We start from the raw sequence: 23989 nt of genomic DNA, 5'->3' as shown, positions 1-23989 counted from the left end.
GAGTAGATAAAAAAGAAGAGAGAGAAGCAAAGTATTTAGATCCCTGAAACAACAGTCGTGAGAGAGTTATGCTCTTTTGCAATGGAAACAGTGTTTATTTTATCAATTAGTCAAAGATAGAGATTGTCCATAAAACGCCCCCACCCTTGAGTGAAAAAACAACAGTAACAGAGAGCCGGATCCAAACGCGCACACGTACACGCGAACACACGCACTCACACACACATCCTCGCCCAGCTGCAAATCAACCCAAAGACAGTGAGATGTGGATGCCGTAACAAGCTTATGTGCACAAACACACACACCATATGAAGCAGTTTACATTGCAAACAGAAAGAAAACAAAAGTGGTGAGACATGGAAGAGAAAAATGAGAAAAACAAGTACAAAATGGTATAAAAATATACAACCTCACAGAGATATCATGTTGGTGCAGGAAAGGACACGTTATATCACATTCTGAACTCGACAAAATACATGAATGAGCATCTTTAAATGGCCAAGACCGAAAACAAAAAGCATAAAAAATAACTGTGGCAAATTAGTACATGAATTTTCCATAAATATTATGGAAATCGACAAGAAAAAAAAAGAAAAAAAAAACACACATTTAGATATTCACTGACATCATGCGGCACTGACATTATGCTCAATAAGTGAGTTGCTTTCTGTCTGTAAATGAAAGGATGTAACGTCCGAAAACCATCCGTTAGATACAAAAAAAACAAACCAAAAAATCGATAATGGAATGTGGCGTTTAAGAACCATCTGCAACATTGGCAAAGAAGCAGTTGACATGTACAACGTGCAAAAAAATCTGTGAATATGTGTACAGTATTGTGAGTTTTCACCGAAACGGCTAATGATACCAGAATGCGTTTGTAGTCATGGAGTCTCTTTAAAGACCCTTCTCAGTAGCTTACATTCACCTTCAATAAATATCATAAATATGTTACAACTCACTGACATCGTCATGCCACCTCAATGGAGGGCATGAAGGAGTTTATCATATTTTTTTTTCTCTCTGAAAAACAATAAACGTATATCCAGTTTTAGAAATGTTAATATTTCTGCCTCCTCGCTTTGCGTTTTTTTTTATTCTTGTGAAGTATTACGAAAAGCATGTGCCACAACCACCACCCAAAAGCCACATATCCCATAGTCCCCTAGGGTAGCCCAGTGCACAGAGGCAAGGGGGGCAACAGCAGCAAGAGGAAGGCCCATCACCCAGGAGGAGGTCAGAGGAGAGGACCAGTGCGCAGAAAAGAAGAGGTGGTGGTGTTGTCGACCCCCCGGGGGGGAAACTCCTCAAGGTGTGAAGACAGGGGAGAAGGGGATGTTCTCGTAGATTGACCCACCATATTCTGGCACCGAGCCGTCCCCCCTCCTTAGGACCAGGTGGACTTTTCGGCCACCGTTTTTGATCAGTTCAATGGCACGGGCGTGCTTCATGCCCTTGGTGCTCTCCCCATTGATCTCCAGGATCTCATCTCCAACCTAGAGAGATACAGAGCGGGAGAGAGGATGTAGACAGAATAAAAATAAGGCAATGGTACCTATATTTAGCGGTGACATCCAGTAAACATCATCATGCATAGGGAAAGCTAAAGATGAAGAGGAAGGTAGAATTTCCTTTGTTCTATTTTTCCTCTCTGCCTCTGGTTATCTGTCAGAGCTTACCATCAAGGGAATACCATTTCCACATAAATGGGTCTTCGGCTGACAACTCGCTGCGCTTCACAGAGTCGCTATGTGTTGCTATCCTCTCATCTAACTTGCAGTGCTTAGAATGGCGGCTGTGCAATTCATTTGTTAGCACTGGTGCTAATGGACAGACTCATTTAGCCTACTTTAAAATCCACATTTTAACATCACTTCTAAGATGACTTCTCTTAGAATACAGAAATATAGGGATAGAAATTAAATATTCAAGTCTGAAGCAAGACTGGGTCCTGAGATCCAGATCTGTTATACAGATGCTAACAAGATTTAATGTTTTGTGTGTGTGTGTGTGTGTGTGTGTGTGTGTGTGTGTGTGTTTGTGTTTGTGTGTGTGTGTGTGTGTGTGTGTGTGTGTGTGTGTGTGTGTGTGTGTGTGTGTGTGTGTGTGTGTGTGTGTGGAGGGGGTGGGGGGTTCTAACTGTGGTAGCAACAGTAAATGAAATAAAATACATCAAAGGTATTGTCCAATCATACTTCAGTAGCAAATTCATCTATAACTTAGATTGATCACTTTCATCAATCATAAAAGATTAGTAATATAATAAAACAAAATAAATGTTTAAGTAAATGTTAAAAATAAACTTTTAAAAATGCTTATATATGTGTTTTGTTGGTGAGAAAAGCATTGTATCCAATCAAACTTCAGCAATAAGTAATAATATAACTATTAATATAATATAATATAAAAAAAGAAAAGAAAAGAAAGGAAAGGAAAGGAAAAAAATGCATGATATACATTCATGTGTAGGGTTAGTAGCACGTACCCTCATCTTTCCGTTTCGCACAGCTGCTCCGTCCTCTGCTAGTCTCAGCACATATAGGTCCATGTTGTACTCTCGACCCCCTCGAAGGCTGAAACCAAAGCCTTTATTGTCCCTCTCCAGATCAACAGAGTAGAATTCAGCATCCTAAAACACCAACACATACATGCCAAGGTCAGTGAAGAATCTATAATTGTGCATTTTTTTCATAAAGGCTCCCATTTCAGCAAAGGGAACATAAGCCACCAGCAGGAACCTAACATGTATTTGATAGTAACATCATCAGAGGAACAGCTTAAATAATTGATCTGGCTCTGATGGTATTTTGGGTGGGTGTGTGTGTGGGGGGGGGGGGGGGGGAGCCAAACAGAGCAATCACGAGGCACCAATTCAAAGTCCAAAATAGCACCATACAAGTCACTTGTTTTAAACATTTTGCTGTCCTTTGTTTTTGACAGTTTATCAAACTACTGGCATGCCTTCTCTCAGAGGGCAAAACATCTGAAGGAGATGGCAGCGTAGGGAATGGAGTGAGCGATGTACCTGATTTGAAGTTTGTGTCGGAGCTGGAGGGGGCGGAGCTTGTGGGGCTTTGAACTCAAAAGACTCCTGTTTTGGTTTGGTGTTGTTTCTGGGGAAAAAAACAGGCAAAACTTTAAAATATTGAACACTGATATATCACAGCCCCAAAAATCCTTTGGACCTTTAAGCCACTCTTAACTCTTACTAACCCCAAGCTATCAAAAAAATAAAAATAAATTAGGAACCAGTAAAAATGGCTCAGAAAAGTTAGCTTTCAGAAAAGTGCTGATATCAACTGGTTTGATTTATTGTTTATCCAATGCAATGAAGTTCATTTATTTTTAAATGTGACTTGAGTGATTTTTTTGGAGCCACATTCCATTTTTAATGGAGTGTCCTGATGTGATTTTCTTTCATAAATAAATGATGACATATAGTTTGACAGTAGAAACGTGGCCCCTACATGTCTACTAACTCTCATTAGAGTCTTAGTAGACTGCTAAGGTTAGAATAAGTTGACATACTTGCAAAGTTACTTATAGTCAATATAAGTCACCCTCACAATAAAGTGTTAACAGATATTAAGCAGACAGTCTATATTCTAATGAGAGTTAGTTGACATGTAGCTGCAAAATTTACTAATAGTCAATAGAAGGTTCTAAAGTTACCAATTACTTCAAATTCTTCTTTTAGCCCAACTAAAAATGGCTGTATGGCATGGATGCTTTTAAGTTCAGGTCTGTGGTGTGTACCTTGGCTCAGGTGCAGTTTGCTGTTGAGGAGTGTGTGTGGTAGTTATGGTTGCAATCTTCTCAGCGTTGGTCAGCAGTGATGCATTGGATGACTCTGCGGGAGGAACATCCGAAATGTTAAGGAAGATAGAGAAGCCTCCACATCATTACCCATAATGCATGTGCAGTGTGTAAGTGTACCCTGTGGACCAAGCATCAGAGGCCCATTTTCCATACAACAAAACATTAGCACAAGTGCACTGTGCAAGTGCACTGGGCAGCAGGAACACCGGCACATTTATCATTCTGGCTGTAGCTTTCTCCTCACAGATTACATTACAGACTAATAACTGAATACCATGCAAAGCCGAACACCCAATTTCCCTCTTTTGTCTGTAATCTCATATCACAATCTACCCTCACATTAACAATTACAACAGCGTGTGTTGAAGGGATAATTCACCCAGAAATGAATATTCTGTATCATTAATTTACTCTCATGCAGTTCCAAATCTGTATGATTTTATCCTTTCAATGGAAAATAATGTTCATTCTGTGGTTAAAGTTTGAATTCAATTTAAAATTGAATGAAGAAGATTAGATGTATTGCAGATAATGTCTCAATTTTCGGTCTTGGAAAATATAAAAAAAATGAAAAAGTCCTATCTCATACACAACAGTCAAAAGCTTGGAATAATTATGATTTTCTAAAGTTTTTTAAAGAAGTCTCTTATGCTTTTAACAGTATATGCTATACTGTTGTTATTATTGCAGATATTGTTACTATTGAATTTTCAGAATCATCGCTCCAGTATTCAGTGTCACATGATCCTTCAGAATTGATTTTAATATGATGATTTGCTGCTTAATTACTATAAATTACAGTTGGTGCTCACTTACTAATAATGGTTATTTTTACTATCAATGTTGATTTTGTGGAAGCCATTTTTTTTGTAAAAAAACAAAACAAAACAAAAAACATAATTTATTTTAATATTTTGTAACATTTTACAGTCTTTACAGTTGCTTTTGATCAATTTAGAGCGTCCTTTAAAAAAATAAAATAAAATAAAATCTTAATTACCTTTAAACCTTTGAAAGGTAGGGGTTTCCACAAAAATATTAAACAGTTTTCATAATTGTCAGCATATTATTATGATTTCTGACTAATCATGTGAGAATGGCTGCTGAAGATTCCAGGAATACGTTACATTTAAATTTGTAATAAAAAAAACAAAAAATAAAAATAAAATAAATACAGTTTTGCTGAGGATAAGACACTGAATGTTCAAAAACATTGTATATACTGTATATGGTAGTGTACGTTTTACAGTAATTTTATAGTGCCTCTTGGAGCTTCACATACTGTAGTAATTGTATGCTTTTGTCGAAAGGAAAACAGCAGCTTCAACATCCTTCAAAACATCTACTTTTATCCATTTTTGGGTGAACCACTATACTAGTTTAATTGATCTCGGATCATTTGCTTTGACTGCATCGGCCTAACTCTTAAATCAACTGTCACCTATGAAATGTGGGCTGCTGTTGCTTGTGCTCAAAGCTGCTTTAATTCCGCCCCACTGGGCAGTCACTGTGGGGGAGAGAGGGGACTTTGATGAGTGCACAGCCCGTGAATCCCACCATCTTAAAATAGCCTTTCCCCATCACTCTGCTGTGAACAGACTCTCTTTCCTCATCTCATGGTTTTATCTTGGTTTTTTTTTCTTTTTCTTTTCTCCGCTCAGAAAGCACAAGAACTGCATAAATTATAAATGATGCATAAATTAAGTGCAGAAACCAGCAAGAAACTAAAATACTACATTTTAGTAATTGCAGTCAAGTAATATTCAGGGAAGCAAAAAAGAAAAACTACCCACAAAACCGTTTTCACCCTCCTGTAAACACAACCAGACGTAGACACCCACATTCTGTCAATTTTGGAAATTCCCATAGTATGCCAGCGCGCTCCTTCTCTCTAATTAAAGAGTATGAAGAACTCAAGACGGACCCAAGTGTGTTTGGCATCACGTATTATAGCAGAGCCGAAACTTCACTTCCACTTCACTTACTGCATGCCGCTTTCCCTCTGAGGAAAACACTCAGTATAGTGAACAGACACACTGGCACATGCATGCACGCATATACCATGAGCTGTTATACCATTGGCCAACACTTACGTTTTTGAGTGGGAACCAGTGTCAGTTCTGGCTCACTTGGTGGCCTAGGTGAGATGAGACTTAATCAAAGAAAATAAACACTTATTACAACTAATTAGTACTTGGATATAGGTCAGAGGAAGTTTTTAAAAAAACAACAAACAAAAAAATCTATAAATAAATAAATACATTTTATTATTTTATATGAATATATAGTTTTCTACAAATAAGCATATAAACATATTTTCTAACAAATACATATGTTGCTAAAACAATCCCTACTGTTCAGTTCTGACTTCATTTCCAAAGATTTTCCAAATTTTAAAAAAGTTGTTAAAAAAGTGTCCTCTTAGTTCATGCTCTTCTGTTGTCATGCTTTTCGATTTGCCCTCATGCGTCTGCTTCTTGTTAATTATGTAGTTTAGTGTTTCTCTGTGTATTTATAGCCCTCATTTTCAGTTGTTCTCTGTTCATTATTGTCAGTGTATACTAGTTCTTCAATTTTTGAGTAGACTGTTTGTCTATTTAGATTTTTGACATGCTGCTTTTTTCATTCCTCCGGCAACCAATGTTCAAATCTCTGGGGAAACATTGGAATGTGCATGACGCTTTTGCACGGCTGTCTTTGTTCCCCGACCAACCTTGTTGGTGTGCCATCTGTCATTATTGCAACAGCACAATATGAAGGCGTTCTGCCTCTAAGGTTATAAGAGCGTGTTGCATATTCAGTTTGTTGATCCCCTCGCAGGTTCCTGTTCATTATTCTTCTTCTAATAATGCTGAATGTGCTGTCTACATTATTACCATAAGGCTCACGAGAGCAGTATGCCGAGATGCTGTGCTATTACATATATTGCACCCATCCAGATGCCCAATATGTTCTCATCTCAGCTATGCTGGTTGAGCAAAAGGAAAAAGAATGAGAGAGAGAGAAACTGACCATCTCCTGGAATGATCCGCAGCGTCACCGTGTTTCCAGCCTCTTTGATCAGGTTGACGATATCCGAGTGGGACTTATTGGTGATGGAGCAGCCGTTTACAGCCAGGATCCGGTCTCCAACTTTTAGTTTCCCACAGCGGTCGGCTGGACTTCCCTCGATGATGCGACCTATTTTATGAGGCATTGCCACACATGCATTTCCAGCTTTTGGCCAACAGTGATTGAGCATGTATGAGTTTTAATTAATTGGTTAATTTTGTTGATTTTTTATTTATTTTTTTGTTGTTGGTGGGGATGGAGAAAGAGAAACAGAAATAGAGAAAAGGGAAAAAGAGAGAATGTGTAGGGGTTAATACACCAAGCCACCAAGCTAAAGTGCCAACATTCACATCATAGAATGCCCACAGATTGTGCCCTGCAAGCTAAACACACCTCAAAAGAAACTTGACAGACAAAAGCATGTTACTTAATGGACAGCAAAGATATGGCGACAGGGGTGCTAACAGCAAGAACAGACATAGTGAATCTGCTAAATTTGGTGATATTAAACACTTTTGAATGCACGCTAGATCACCCTGAACATCATTTCTTTAGCGCTCTTCAGATCCTGTGAATAACCACCACCGCTTTTTAATTATTCATTATGCGAAAAAAGGTGTAAACTCTTGAAATTCTCTCAGAGCACTGCATTGTGCTACTATTCTGCCTATGTGATGAATTATGAAAAATGACTGGATAATATTAGGATTATTAAACTTCACCCTTTGTGGTTTACTTACTGTAGTGTGACCCTAATGGTGCCATTAGCCGTTTTGCTAATTTCTGCCACTGTGCTGAATTCAACCACACACCCTCCATTCAAAATCCCACCTTCCAAGGTTCGCAAATGCATAAAATATTTGTATTTAGGCATGTAGTTCAATGTATTGCAACAATAAACAAAAAAACTTAAGGGGTCATTCACAATGCATTTTTGTGCTTTAAAACACTAGATGCTGGCCAGTGGAATGAAAAAAAGACATTTAAGGTAATCTTTTAACTTGAACGCTGCTTTTTTTGCACGGGACACAGCAAAAGATGCAAGATGTGAGCGTAACGGTCAAACACTTGAAAACAATGGAAAAGCAACGCAAGAGAATTAAAAAACATTGAGCAGGATATATTAAAATGTAGCGCATGGATTCGGCAGGCATGTATCATGATGATACTAAGTGGGGCAGCTGGTCCAGCTCTATAGCGCCCCAATTTCCAATGTAAATCTGTGGTGAAAAATGGAACTGCAGCCAGCTCTAATTGAGAGCCATTGGGGGCAGACTTAAGAGTTCAGACTGCCCCGGTTGTTTTCACATTAACTTACGTAAACCTCACTCCAGACCCAGACACTATCAGTTTGCTTCAGCTATGTGTCTGGATCAAGTCAGTGACTAGCCTATTTGGCATGTCTGTTCTTCCTATGTGGAGTATCGTATCAGTTTAATAATAATCTAAACCCTTTAGTTTAAACATGTGAATGGACATGTGAATAGCTTTTTTCTATAGTAGTTCTGTTGTGTCTGTTTTCTGTTTGTTCTGAGCATAGACATGACTTCACTTTTCCTCGTTGGAATTCCTACACAACTTACAATATTCTAAAACAACATTTGGATGCAATAAATACTACATCAAGGCAATTTCTAAGATGTGATTCTAAGTGTTTGTTTGTACTAAAGTCTGTCAATCATCATTAGAGCGCCACTCTCAGGCTGTATAACTCAAGGACATTGGAATTCTGCCAAAAACGCGTCTGACGTTTTCAGTGATTATAGGACATAAAGCGTACAAAATGTTTATCATAAACTAGCGCTAAGACCCAGAATCTGCCCTACCTAAATGTATGGCCAGGAGCTGCCACTGGTTCTATGTGAACAGCCCTCATACACTTTTAATGTGATAAAACAGGGGTCAGCATCGTTTAATTATTTTTCATATCAACCAATTTTAGTGGTCTTATCTTGCGAAACATGTATGTTTGATCAATTTAAGCGATGTGATGGCACTTGGGCAGGAATTTTAGTACAACTATAAAATTTAACCTGTTACACCTGTCATACTGCTATGAAGATGATTTGTAGTTTGATTGTAATACTAATGACTGAAACTCTGCTTACTCTGAGGTCCTCGTTCACAGTGACTCTCGCACAAGAACTTGTTTCATCACTGTAGTAAACGAGTGCCAAGCACCTCTTTCCTTTTATTCCTCTCAAATATGGATCTGTCATTTGCCTCTTCCATCATAACGCTCTGAACAAAACTCCCACGTGGAGTAATCACCGAGCCTGCTGGATCCGGCGTACGCTTACATGAAGGCTGCCAACGGCACTATTGTGAGTTTAAAGAGTGCGAGCGTTCTGCTGAACACGACGAAGAAGGATCTGAGTCTGTAAACATGGGATGTCATACTTGCTTTGCCTTTTTACTAATTTGATCTCTCTATCCATTACAGTTGTTAAGAAAAATGTGTTAAAACAAATTAAGTTGGTGAGATTAAATGGAGAGATTTGGAAAACCTAAATGCTGACAGCCATCAGTCGACAGCCATCTTTTGTAATGGAGACTTGTCTGGTTTTGGGAAGTAGAGCAGAAATACAGCCTCAAGAAGAGAGGGTGGATATTGACCCCTGCTTCAGGCAGGCATTGCAAAAGCACTGCCCTTCGGAAAAAGAAAATCACAGGCCATGCAGATTGCCGTAAGGAAAATTGCCGAAGAACCAACACCCACCAAAAGTGAAAACCACAACCAAAGCACCATTCTAGGAAAAACGCTCCCAGAAGAATGTGAATCTCTTAGTCCTTTCCTCTCTTTATAATATAAAAGAAGTGAATATGCAAAAATGCAAATATGTGATTGCTTGTTCCCATCAATGCACTAAGGCAGAACCACACTAAGGCAGACAATTATATCCAAAATTATGCACAGTGCATTCAAGCTATACATTTTGTCATTTTAAGCGCTTTCTGGGAATAAAACTTAACAAGTTGGTATTGCTAGTATTATGCCCCACCAGCTGAGCTACAGGAATTTACAACTAAAATAATCGGCAGACTAAATGTACTTTGCCTGGATATATATTAAAAATACATAAAATATTAAGGTCACACTTTAGATCAGGGTCCAATCCCCACTTTTAACTATGACCTTTGTCTCAACAAACTCCTTATTACTGCTTATTAATAGTTGGTAAGGTAGTTGTTAAGTTTAGGTATTGGGAAGGATTCATTGTTTAATTGGGGGGCAGTGGCACAGTGGTTCAACCACCAGTGGTTGGTGGTTCAATCCCCGGTTCCACCTGACCAAGTGTCGAGGTGTCCATGAGCAAGGCACCTAACCCCAGCTGGATGGTGCCTTACATGGCTGACATCGCCGTCGGTGTATGAATGGGTGAATATGAGGCCATGCTTTGGATGGCCATAGGGTCTGTTGAAAGCACTACATAAATGCAGTCCATTTACCATTGACCATTAAGGGATGCATAATATGGCCATGCAGAATTAAGCTTTAATATGTGCTTTATAAGTACTAATAAACAGCTAATATCCTAGTAATATGCATGCTAATAAGCAAGTAGTTATTGGACCCTAGACTAAAGTGTTAGGATTATTTAATAATAAAACTATTCATTCAACAACAGCACTATCCAAGCAAACTTACCGAAAGTGGTTCCGGCCTCGGGCCTCGACACTGACGACACGATAACAAATCCGAATCCTTCGTTCTCTCCACGTTGGATCTCCACATCGTAGGGCTGGATGGCATTGGGGACAACCGTGTTGTTGCTGCCGCCCCCGCCTCCGCTGCCGATGCCGCTAGTGGAGCCCGACCCGGAGCTGACCGTGTTGAGGGAGTTCTGGCTGCCCTGTGGCGTACGCTTCTCCTCGGTTAGAGATGGAGCCTGTGTGCTGCTGTGGTGAGAGGAGGCAGGAGAAGGAGGCATCTCACCATCCACCTTTGCCACTGAGGAAGAAAGAGGTTGGGGGAGGGTTAGGAAGGTCACAGAGATTTATGTTTTGCATGTCAAGGAGAAAACACTTGTAACACTCAACAAGCAACTGGCAAAGGCAGGAACTCACAGTCACGTTTATAATCTAACATGATTCTGAACTGCATAACTTGGTTAAGTATTTTTGCCATGGAATAAAAAAAAAATTGGGTAACATTTTATTTTACAGTGTACTCGTTACATGTGTTAAATGAACTTACCATAGTAAAATAGAAATTGTGCATAATTACATTCAACTAATCATTAATCAATCTCTAAATCCAACCCTAACCCTATAGTAATTACATGTTGTTAATGAATATTTCTCAGTACTTAAATATATAATTACAATGTAACAATGACACCTTAAAATAAAATGTAACCCAAAAAAGGTAATTGTGATATTTATTTTATTTTTTACTTTTTTCTTCTTTTTCTTATTATAGTCTGAATTGCGAGAAAATATAGTATACATCTTGGAATATCTTGGATTATTTTCTCAGAAATGGGAATTAAATGTGTATAACAGGAATTGTGAGTTTATAGATATAAATACACGATTGCCCGAAAAAATCTGAGAGCTAAAAAATTGCAACCATTTATTTATTATTCCGTGGCAGAAACAAACTTCTATAGTTAGGACATGTCATTCAGATAAAAGTTAAATGTCCCTGGGAGTATAAAATAATCTTTGCTCTGCTCTTGTATTTAGGTAGGTGATCCTGGATCAGTGAAAAAGGTTACCTTGTACTTTGAGACCTGACATATGGGACTCAGAGCCATGCATAGTTTAATTAGCCAGAGTCAGCAGGCGTACCCTTCATTATCATGTGCCGTGAACTCTCATTTAAATAAAGTCTGTCTGATATGAATGGATAATCAGGCCGCAAAATCCTGCATAATTCACAATTCCACTATTCATGCTGGTCATTACATAAGGGATACAGAGTGCAACATGTAAGCTGCAATTAACACGTCCTCTGGAATTGACACCACATACTGATATGAATGACATATGATACAGACAGAAAAGCTTTGCAACTGCTGGAGTTTGCTATACTTTAGGTACAGATTATCTTTTTTGGTCATAAATGCTTCATAACAAATCTAGGATACAAAATTAACATTGGAAAAAGGTTTCTATGACTCAAAATTATTAACATAAAAAAATAGACAGAAAATGTAAAAATATATTTTAAAAAATTACAATATCTTTCAAAGGTTTGGGGTCAGTAAGATATTTTAAAAATAATTTCTGTAATTCTGCAAATAATATTCCTAAGGATTTCTATTTCAGCTGTGATAAAGATATTCTTAAGCAGCAAATTAGTATATTAAAATGATTTCTTAAGGATCAGGTGACACTGAAGACTGAAGTAATAATGCTGAAAATTCATCTTTCACATCCCAGGAAAAAATTACATCTTAAAATATATTAAAATAGAAATAGTAATAATATTTAAAATTGTAATAATATTTCACACATTTACCGTTTTACTTAGTTTTTGATCAAATGAGCAAAAGATACTTCTTTAAAAAACATATAAAAAATCTTGACTCCAAACTTTTGAACCGTAGTGTATAAAAACAAAAATGAATTAATTAATAAATAGCCAGTCAGTCAGTGACTTTATTAGGAAGGCATGGTTAGTTAAAGGCAAGAATGATAGTAAGTATTGCAGATGTAATGGGCATCTACGGTCCAAACGCAAGATCCAAATCAATTCAAAGTTTTATTTTTCTCAATGTTCAACACACGTTGAAAATTCCCTGCATTAAGCCAACGAAACGGAAATATGAGCAACACAAAGTGGTTCATCTCACTGACTGACTGGCTTATCTCATCATCATGGCTGCAGGTGACCTATGTTTCTAACAATAATTTAAGAGAAGAGTTCAATAATTCTGTTGTCATAGGGACAAAATATATTTTTCAATAAAAATGTTGAATAAAGTTTCACGACTAGTCATAAATATTTATGGCCCATTCTTTTTCTCAATGATAATAATATTTTGGAGTCTGCTTACAACCATATCCAGTCTTGCGTCTCACAGTCAGGTTGACGTGACCCTGTTTTGCGGCTTGTTGCATGAGTTGAACGACTAGCTGATGGGATTTTCCCACAACAGCCGTTCCATCCACACAAATTAGCTCATCTCCTGATCGCAGACGCCCATCTTCATCTGCAGCTCCATATTTCACAATGTGGCCAATATAAATCTGTACAGATGGACACATAAAGAGAGTTAGCAAAAGTTTTGAAATAAATCTGTCTTGGCCAAACTGAACTTCAACCCTTGAGGTTCATCACTTTTCAAGCTCTGTGTCAGTATTGTGTCAAGGGGTTTATCTTCACTGACACACTGAAATTTCTGCTTATTTTAAGTCTAATGGTTGTGAAATGTTCTCCAAATTGTAAAAGCTCTATGGAATTTTTTACATCTCTTGTTGAAAGGAGCAGTATTGCGGAAAGCTCGGTTTTTCATTCTTCAAGGACTAGAGTCCGAGAAACCGGCTCATCAGCTCAGAGATGTAATGTGGCCTCATTAAAGGAAAGAGAACTGGTGGTCTGAGAGATGTATTCTGACTGATCGAGGCTGCACTGCGCAGATCAAAGCCTTTATCAACCTACACACACAGAGGGCTGATGCTTTCACTGGGAACAAGTTTTGCCAAAAGCTGAGTGTTTGTAATATGCTGGGCACATTTTACATAGGAATGGGTATCATGCACCAACTGTGAAGACTGATTGTGAGAACTTGGCCATGCTTGGAAAATCTTCATAGGGTCTATATTTGTTGGGTGCCTTTGGAACTATCAAAGATTATGAGAGTATTTACACAGACATCAAATAATAATAATAATTAAAGCATCTGTCTGGCATTATAACTAATTCATATTAACTAATAAATAAGTAATACTGTAACATTTTTATCAAATATAATTTAAAAGCATAATAAAGTGTTACTATTAAAAAGTTATTTTGAAATTATTACAAACTAGTAACTATTAAAATAGTTTTTGTTAATTTAAAAAAGCTGAAATTAAAATATAAATATCAGATACAAAAATCTGAAATGAGAAATGTTGCCTTGACAACTAGCCGAAATAAGTTGAAGTATTAAAATGACTAAAACTAAAATAATATAACTAAAGCTAAAGTACATATTAAAAAAAAAGCAAAAGTACAACTAAATTACTAAAACTAAAATGAAAACCCAGTCTATAAAAAGTAAAAGCAAATTCAAATTCAAGTAATACATTTATTAGACTATGAAAAACCCACTGTTTGCCTTCATCATTTGGCCCCACGGTGTGAATTTTATATATATATATATATATATATATATATATATATATATATATATATATATATATATATATATATATATATATATATATATATATATATATATATATAAAATTCACACCGTGGGGCCAAATGATATATATATAAAAACTAAAATAGTTTTAAATGGCCTAAAACATCAAACCACATGAAAAAAATGTATGTCATCTCACCACAACAGATTAAACCAATTAAACAAAAAATGTATATTAATATCAATATAAATATGAATAAATGAACAAACTTAATGAGCACAATACTCGCAGAATCGCACAAATGGGGCCTGCACTCACTGCACTTACCGGCTCGCCAGGTTCATTGCCTCCCAGGATCCTGAATCCAAAGCCGGTATCTTTTCTCCACAGGAAAATATCCTGCTCCTGGTAATCAGGTACTGAAAAGGAAGAAAAATAGCTTGAGACCGTGATCAATTCACCAGCAGAATGACGCACAGGCTTTGATTTATAACAAGATCGTGCCTCTTTCAAGAACGGCTGCCGGTTCAAGGAAAAGCGAACAATGTCGATTTCATGATTGAATCTCTGGCCCTCACACATCTGGATTTTCTCTAATTGGTTCACACCAATGAAGATGTAATATAATGACTACTCTGCTCTAATGAATTTACAATTCACAATCCGATTAAAAGGCATTTGCATCTGAGAAAATGACAAGCACTGACACACGTGCTTAAATCTAGAGTACAGATCATGTGAAGCAGAAGAGAGAATCCAGAGGTCTTTTGAAGCAGTTGTGCCCTTGAGCTCACACCACCGCCTGAGCGCCGTCTCCACCACAGCACTTCCATGTCAAATCAGTCGGGACAAGCACCAGCAGAGCTTCCACCTCTTTTAGGCTTGAAGTCCTGCAGACATCAGCAATCTGTCAGGTTTTACATTATTGACCCTGTAGCTCTCCAATGCATCACATGATATTCTGTCGGGGGACGCTTATGCCTGTTAAGTAAGAAAGAGCTGGAAACCGTGGCTCCAGGCAGATATTTCTGACGCAGGCTTTTACCGGAGATCTTTTTTTAAACGTGCTTACCTTTAAGAATAGGTTTCATTTATCGTAAGCTAACAACAAATGCACTGAATTCGTGATTCTGCTGCAAAGCTATTGAAATGCAGCTGAACGTGTGGAGCAACTGCCAGATACAAGGACCTCTGTCTCTAGTCTAACCAGATGTACAGCAATTTACTGTAACAGAGACAGGAAGTAGAATGGCTCCAGAGCCATTCAAAATGGCTGCTGTATGGGCAATTTTCCCACAACGTTCAATCTCTATTAAGAAGCAAGGACGGGTGTGCCAGACTCTGCGAATTGTGCATTATGGCAAGGATAGACTTTCAAAGTACATTTATTTGTGTTAAAGCCTCTCAATGTAGCTGCTCGCTGGGTTTATTGAACTGAACGTTTTCCAAATGGTTCAAAAATACAGATCAGACGTCAATGATTTATTTCTCAGCCTATTCAAGGACCGCAACAGTCTGATTATTAGTCGGTTCTGTTAAGTGACTCAAAAACATACACTTCAACCTGTGAAGCCTTATTCTCAGACAAATGATTATAATGATTTAGAGTCTAACAAGTGTAATCCAACTGCAGCAACACTGGCTAATTCACAAACGAATGTCTCGAAAAATATCGTCGATACTTTTTAGTGAATCATTAAAAAAGTTTGTAAACACATGTAAAATAAAATAATAATTTTAACTTGAAGTTACGTGAAGGCCAGGTAACCCTGCATTTAACCCGTCCAAGCGCACACACATTGGGAGTAGTGAGTAGTGAATATACACACACACTTCAAGCCCTTATAGACACACACCCAGAGCAGTGTGCAGCGCCCGGGGAGTGATTGGAGGTTAGATGCCTTGCTCAAGGGCACCGCCGTCATTTCCTGTCGGTATTGAGAATCAAACCTTTGGGTTATAAGTCTGACTCTCTAACCCATTAGAGACTGCCCCTAAAGCCTTCCAGTGTTTCCGCCCAGTTCTGCCCACATGATTATTGAAATCTGTTGACTACGGAATAAATAAAAATACATAAAGGAAATGTAGTTAAAATAATAATGAATAAAACGTATAAAGAACCGGAATAGTTAAGAGGCATCAGAAGGAAAAAATTCTGCACATTCCCTATAGTCCCTATATCCTCCTCCTTAAGGAATTTACTAATAAGAGACCCTAACAAAAAAAAAAAGAGTCAATGAACACACTCCAAGTTAGCAACATTTTCCAACCCATACGTTGGAGTGCTCCATTCCACAGTCTCTTAACATCGGCTGAAAGATATTCGCGTTAATTAGCCCCTCTGATCTGGCACACATGAAAGTAGTATTGGATTCACTGTCTTCCACCACTACCAATTATATGCACATTTGTCAAAAGACGTGTGCCAGAGCGCACTGGAGCGTGTGAACGCACTGATGGCAGGGAGGAGTGTAATTGGTCAGAAGTGCCTCGCCGTTCATGTTGGATTCTCACTGCCGGTGAGTGAGAAGGCGAAAGCAAAGTGAAGGAAAGAAGGAATGGGAAAGGCTAATGAATAGCTCTGGAGGAACAGATGACAGATTCATCCGAACACAGCTCTCTGATCACAACAAACACAGGGGATTCGGACCGACAGCTAATGGTTTACATTAGGTTTGGACGAAATCTGAAAGACTAAAGCCGTGTTCAAAAGGATGTTTGATGTAAATTGACTTTTCAACTGACATTTAAAATACACAAATTACTTAAAATCACTACTTAATATGCTTGAGAAAATTGAGCATACATATAAAAATGGAAATATCAAAATATGTTGTTTTTATATATAGTTAGACTCTTAAAATTAGCATCAGCTGTTAAAATCCCATTGAAATATAAATGACAACTGCCTTGATTTTAAACCAAACCAACCATGCATTATAACCATGCAAACCATTGTTTACACCAAGGTTAGATATTTAGTATAGTATTTTCAATCCCCAAAATGTTGATCTAGATGTTAATATTTAGCTTAATGGCAAAGCAGAGCAACCAAACGAGAAATATAGCCTGTTCTTAAACACCTAACCAAACCTGATATCCCAATCCCAACTTAATATAAAGGAGAGACCCAGTGATCCACTGCCAGTGCACCCGCCACCAGAATCCCATATTACTTACGCCTACTTTCATACATGCTCCTGGACTGGGCCCAGATTTTAAAGGGATCTGGTTTCTTCTGGAGAGTTCCGTCTACTGGAGGGTCCTGGGGCAGGCTTGGCAGGGGCTGGGAGGGGGGAGGTGGGGCGGCCGACTCGTTGAGCAGGGCCTGGGAGGCGTGGAGGGGAGAGTCGGTGTGGATGCTGCGCTGACTGGACACGCTGTGCTGGGAGCTACCCTGACTGTCCTTGCGCTCCAACTGTTGCTGTGTGAGGGGAAAAAAGAGAGAAGAAACATGAACAGAGGAGAAAAAAAGCACCAAAACCTCCCTGGTGTCTTTAAGATGCAATGAAGGAATTGAATAAATGTGGAGTGTAGGCAAGTAAAAAAAAGAAACAAAGAAAGAAATGTGAATGAATGAGTTGAAGGACAGAATGACGCACATCTCTCTTTACCATTCCGTCAGGATTCACTTAAGCCAAGGATCATATCAACACATTCAACTGCTATTTTAATATTCTGACTCAACTACCATTCAATCTCTCTCAACAAATACCCTCCAAGAAACTCAACTCAGTCTCTAAGATTCAGTTATCACATTTTAAGTTTGTTTAGTATTAAAATATGCCTCATTGTGGTTAATATTAATATAATAAATAGGCTACACTATGAATATTAATACTGATACTGACATAATACAGTTATATATATTAGTATAGTGCTGTGATAGCTGCCACCCAAACTGTTATGCTGACAATTTTTTAAGTTTGCAAAAAAGCTTATAAATGATAAAAATGCACAAAAAAACATTTTCACCATATTGTTTATACTAATTATTATATAAATAAAGTAATATTTTTTCCATTTAAAATATTTATTGCAAGTAATTTCACTATGAAATACCTCCGGAGGGGTTAGGTTATGAATTTTTTATTGTTCTCTCATCCACTAAGTCATCTGAAGTTCTTTTTTAAACCCACGCACACACCTCTACATCCTTTTTTTATCCCAGAACAACCTACGAATCTGTACAGCAGACATCCAGAAATTCAGCAATAAAAATCAAACCACAATTCAATAAGTGGCTAATAAATCCATCCAAATAAAACAGGAGCCATTTGAGAATTGAGAGACGCCCGTCATTGAGGAGTCATACAAGCATGGACTCCATTTCAACAAAGTGAGAAATAAAATAAAAAAAACCAAGGCTGCCATTTTACCAGAAGAACACTGATTGTTGTTTCTACAGTCCAAAGACTCACTGAGCTCAAACCCTCATCTATCAACAGGCTGGTGGAACAAAAGATTAAAAATAAGTAAAACACATGCTATTCTGTCCCTGAAGCTCCAAGGATGGAAACTTGCTGGTTTCGTTGTTTTCGGTAAATCATTAGAGGGCTATTACAGGATGGCCAATAAAATCAGCCCTCCTCCCAGGGGTGAACACCACCCTCCTAACCCTGACCACATGGTTTCACCGTTCACTGATGGAGTGTTTGCATTGAAGTGCATATCAGATTCTCTCTGCCAGAGCAGTGACATTGTAAAACCTCTTTTGAACACTAGACCAATGCCACGGACAAATGAGCAAATGCAATCGGAAACAATGTGGAGAAGATAAAAAAAAGGTGGTGAAGAGAAAAGAACAGAATGAGGATAAAATATCTGTACTCACCAGTTTGGGGCTCTTCTTCGCAGGTGCCACCCCTACAAAAAGCGAAAGAGACAGAAACATTAATTGTGCGCTCACAAAGATTTCACCTTCCCCACAGGCACAAATCTGAAAGCAATCCCAAGACAAATGGATGACTCCAATCAGGCTGCGTGGTGCGGCGGCAGCCCCGTCTCTCTTTCCGTTTCTTCTCTCGTTCCTTTACTCCAACAGCACAAACCATAAAGAGGGCAGCACGGACTATCCACATCAGAGGACCGACCCACATTACCCTGATTAAATGCTAAGCAGACCCCATGAACTTAAAGGAACAGTTCGGTCTCTCTTATGTAAAACCTGAAAGAAGATACTTAACAGAATGTCCCAGCTGACATTTTCCATATAATGAAAGTCACTTCCATTATACAGAAAAAAAAGCAGCTGGAACATTCTGCGAAATATTTCCTTTTATGGTCTACGCAAGATTTGGAATGACATGATGCCAGAAATTTCATTTCAGGGAGAAAAAAATCCCTTACCTACCGGACGCTGCGCGAGAGATGAAGACAGAAAAAGAGGAGAGCGAAAGATAGAGAGAATGAACGAGACACAGGAAGAGAAACAGAGAGGGGCTTATGCCCAGACAGGTGCTAAGCTATTACCCATGGAGAAGGAGTCCAAGATACTGAACATTAAATTATAGGCAACGGTCAGTTCCCCTCTTACTGAAACCATCTTCCAGCGTCCCTGCCCCTCGCGATGTTGTAGCCGAAGGATCCTGCATCTAGAGCCAGTCCTTGATTCTCCTGTCTTTTGAGCTTCTCTTTTTTCTCTCCCTCTCCCTCTCCCTCTCTCTCTCCTTCTTCTTTTTCACCCTCCCCCTCCTTGTTTCGATGTGCATCACCCTCGCTCCGTCTTCATGTGTTTGCTGCTTCCCTCTGCTTCTCTCTCCCTTTACCATCGCTTACCATCTCGCTCGCTTTACCATCGTACTCCCTCCTCCTGAACACTGATTCCCTCCCACTTCTACGTGCGTTGATGTGCCATCGCCCCCCTCCCACGCCTCCATCAGAAAGGCTGGGTATGACAGGCCATGCATAAATTATGCATTTATACATAAAAAGATGTGAACGTCATTTATAGCATACAAAAAACAGGAAATGGATGAAAAACCAATGTCTCTCAATGTCGGCAAGATTCATTAGTGTGATCATAAGTTGTGAGTTTCACTGCACGGGGCTGTCGGATCCTGATCGGTTCTGGGCTGCTTACTATGAAGCCGTACCCTTGAGAGCAAGTCGTCTGCGTGAGCACGCCCACGGTAACACACATGCGCACTCATGACATTTGTCACAAGCAGCGTCCTGCCTGTCCTGCACATATCGTTCACTCTTTCAGCAAAGTGCTTCTGCCCTTTATTCCAACACAACTTTAAGCATTCAATCGTCCTTTCCATTGCAAATTGACCTGCCCCATAAAGCCCTGCCCCCAACCTGAATCATTATCCCCAAAACAAACACAATCATCCTCTGCAGTCTGCAGCCTCCCTCTCCTCTCTGCCCATCTCCACTACAGCCCATTAATTGTTAAAAGTTTCTGCAGCATTGCTACATGCCTTCTTTGCTAACACACTCTCTTCGTTTTTCTCTTTATGTATTCACTTCAAATCTCTCACATTGGTTTGTTTGGTGGAGTGATTTTTTTCTGAAATGACAATGGTAAATTGTATTGATTTGGCTAAACGTTGATCATTCCAGTGACCTCGAATCTAATTTCTATAATATTTTCTCTTCTCAGACAAACTGTTCCACGGTGCCACAATAATGCATAAAAAAATGAATGAATCTTTGGTATTTTTGCGATTTTAAGAGTGGATCTGCACAGGTCGGATTTTATAACCCAGTTGAGTGTCTAGAGGTCGTTGCTTATAGAGGAGAGAAGCCGCGTAATACCTTGTAATCAATCAATCCATTTCACTTTACTGGGCACATAATGGCTTTATCTGAATCCCATAAAGCAGTGCTGCTTGCTGAATGAAAAGCAAACAAAGTGACCAATGCATTAAAAGTGGATGACTCTTGTTGTGATTGCTGCTAAACTCTTGGACCTGTTTCAAATCCTATAGTCAAGCACTTTGAGGTAGTTTCAAGAGCCCTGCCATATCAGCTCCTCCTTCCTTTTTGCCGGACTGATACCGTATCATCTCCACCAATTCGTCATTTATTTATAGGTTGAGCAGAACATCAAAGAAACGACAACTGGCTGAGATTAGTTATATTTCAGTCAAGAAATTTAGGTTAATTAATTCAGCTCAAACTTAAATTAGCAAAATTGTTGGTGTGAGAGACTAAGCCAGTTAATAAAACCTAAGAGCTCCCTCCATAACTACATGCAGACCATGCTGGAGTTAATCAGCAGGAATACAGGTGACAGTTCAGTGTGAATCACGTCAGGCACAGGGGAAACTAATAAGAAGGTTTAGCAGGAGAAGATTATGGTGCACTGCATGTGCACGTGCATGTGCATAAGGGAATGAAGAGAGCGAAGGGTTTGTACTGGACCGCTTTTCCTGGCTGATAGGAACAGATTCTGATAGTCAGGACCATCTGTCAATAATGTAGTCTGACACACACAGGAATGAGAGAGAGTCTCTCAGGAGCGACCGCAGGGTGAGTCTAGTGGGCAGAATGTGACGACACAAAACCATTTTCATGCAAGACTATTGTGCACTTTTCAAAAAATGTGTCATATTCATATGCAGGCAGTATTCTAGGGCATCACAAACAGTGATGAGAATTTGGGTGGCAGAGAATGATAATGTTCTGCTTAAAAGCTTGCACTGCAGATATGTTGTCTGCCGCTTTAAATACTATGTAAGTGATTCCAACGATATTGTCACCATGTGTCAATATTTTGTGTGTCATTTCCTATCAGGCCCGGTTCTACGGGGGTGCTAGAGGGTGCTAAGTACCCTCAAAGGCAAGCAAAAGCACCCTCAGTTAACAGTATTAATATTGCGAAACAGATTTGGCAGATTTTCACATTTGTGTCCGAGCTCTGGAGAGCGTCAAATCCATCTATTTACAGCGTGTTTTTGCAGCTGTGAGTGGTGTAGCCAATCACAGACACAGCAGTGAATGATGCAGCCAATCACAGATAGTTGTTGATCTCTGGAACTTGATCAGACTCTCACCACTCGAAATTACAGAGCTCTCATTCAGTTCGGAGTTAATGCAGGCTCGCAAAACCTCTTAATAACAAACAAAGTCAAGCCACAATAAAGATATTTATGTTTGACAACTTCATTTTTATACGAAACTTTGTGAGATCACGATGAACTGACAGCATTGTAGTGAGTGATCATAGAGATCTTGGTGTCCTCTGTATAGTAGACTATATCGCATATAACATAGGAAAAAATCTAAATTCAAATAACCTTTTTTAGGTTCTCAGGTAGATGACATGTTAGTAAAGCATTAAAGTAAATGACCTGTAAATAAATGATCCTAAAGTTCTCATGTTACACCGCTATGGCTTAGAGCACCCTCAGTAATTTCAGAAGCACCCTCATTGATTTGATTCTGGAACCGGGCCTGTTTCCTATTCTAACCAAATTAGAGTGATTACTAAAACATTATAGTTACGTAAATGTTGATTATAAATACACTTACACTTAATTTAGTACACTTTAACAAGTTAGCAGTTAACTTTTAAAAAAAAGTGAGGAAACCTGTTGCCTTAAGTAATAAACTAAATAACAAAAAGTTATGTGAAATTATAACAACTTAATGCGTAATTGAAAATTAAGTTAAGTTATGTGAATTAAGTTTCTCCCATAACAGGTTTCCTCACTTTTTAAAGTTGTCAACTGACCACTTAAGTCAATAAAAACATTTTTGTATAATTAAAAGATATTATTTTTCCAAATAATGTGTTTTGACATGCTTTGAGATAAATCCAAGATGGAAGACAAAGTGAGAGAGATGTTAAAAACTATAGTTCATTCAATACTGTTAAGTATCAGTAATCAATTATTTAGTGTAAGACTATTTTGGTTAACGTATAACTATAATTCACTCATTACTGAAAATCGATTCTGATGAATTGTTATTCCAGCTTCCTGTGTGGTATGTTATTTGTGGTAACTTGCTGCCAAAGTGTTGCAAATTGTTCCAAAATGGCCTAATTCAGCTGCCTTAGGATTTTAGAGCACAGCTTATGAGCACACGGTTGTTGTTGTGTGTACACTGGAATAGACTTAACATGACATGGCCTTCAATTGGAGGTGACAGGCCATGAGGTGATGTTAAAATAGCCTTGTGCATATGCCGATGCGCGCGCACACACACACACACACACACACACACACACACACACACACACACACACACACACACACACCTCTGAAGGCTATTGTACAACTTCCCCTCCACTGCATGTGTGGATTCAGTAGGTCTGCACAAACATGTCAATCAAAAATCATTCAAGGGTAACACATAATGAAAGGATAAGATGCAGAGTGGACTTGAAAACACCTGTCTGTTTCTGTCTGTCTGTCTGTCCTCACTGCCTGCTGGCATTTGTTCCAGAATGTGATGCGCCTGCATGTTGTGTGCAAAGACAGACCCCTCCGCTTTATCATTTTAACAGAAAACCCCACCGCAAAGTGCAGCAGAGCATCGTCATGGAAACAAGGTGTGAAATCATGCGATTGGTGGGTTCTATGCTTCACCTCTTTAGCAAGCCAAAGGGTGAGCAGTCAGGGAGAAGATGCTCTCCACAACCATTATCTATACATATTTTTCACGTTTTGATTTAGAGCCACTTCTTTTGGACTGTTGCTATCCCCAGTATTTGTCTGCAACACCATTCATTTTTGCTGTTGGACAAACCAGCAAAAATTAATGCAAAAGTGACAAAACCATGCTGGAATCCTTCCTTTAAAACATTAAATCAAGTTCCTTTGGTACACACCACCAATCATGGTTGTTTATCTTTCCCCTGCTG

General features: G+C 38.7%; 1 protein-coding gene across 7 annotated transcripts in view; it reads right to left on the bottom strand.

Annotated features, from left to right (window-relative positions):
* The window catches only part of magi1b (membrane associated guanylate kinase, WW and PDZ domain containing 1b), a 156904-nt gene that overhangs the window by 3416 nt on the left and 129499 nt on the right, over positions 1-23989 (bottom strand). For 5 of the 7 annotated variants that reach the window (XM_067432306.1, XM_067432300.1, XM_067432303.1 and 2 more), the window contains 10 exons: positions 19007-19038; positions 17353-17596; positions 14500-14591; positions 12876-13068; positions 10520-10822; positions 6832-7035; positions 3757-3850; positions 3026-3113; positions 2486-2629; positions 1358-1496 (listed from right to left, as the gene is read on the bottom strand). In XM_067432306.1, coding sequence (XP_067288407.1) covers positions 1358-1496; positions 2486-2629; positions 3026-3113; positions 3757-3850; positions 6832-7035; positions 10520-10822; positions 12876-13068; positions 14500-14591; positions 17353-17596; positions 19007-19038 — 1533 coding nt within the window. The remainder of the gene's footprint in view (positions 1-1357; positions 1497-2485; positions 2630-3025; positions 3114-3756; positions 3851-6831; positions 7036-10519; positions 10823-12875; positions 13069-14499; positions 14592-17352; positions 17597-19006; positions 19039-23989) is intronic. The other 2 variants (XM_067432304.1, XM_067432301.1) reach the window with 2 other exon arrangements.

Source organism: Pseudorasbora parva, chromosome 22 (assembly GCF_024679245.1).
Source record: "Pseudorasbora parva isolate DD20220531a chromosome 22, ASM2467924v1, whole genome shotgun sequence".
Lineage (NCBI taxonomy): Eukaryota > Metazoa > Chordata > Actinopteri > Cypriniformes > Gobionidae > Pseudorasbora > Pseudorasbora parva.
Note: the sequence above shows the minus strand (reverse complement) of the source record. Positions and strands in the feature narration are given on the sequence as shown.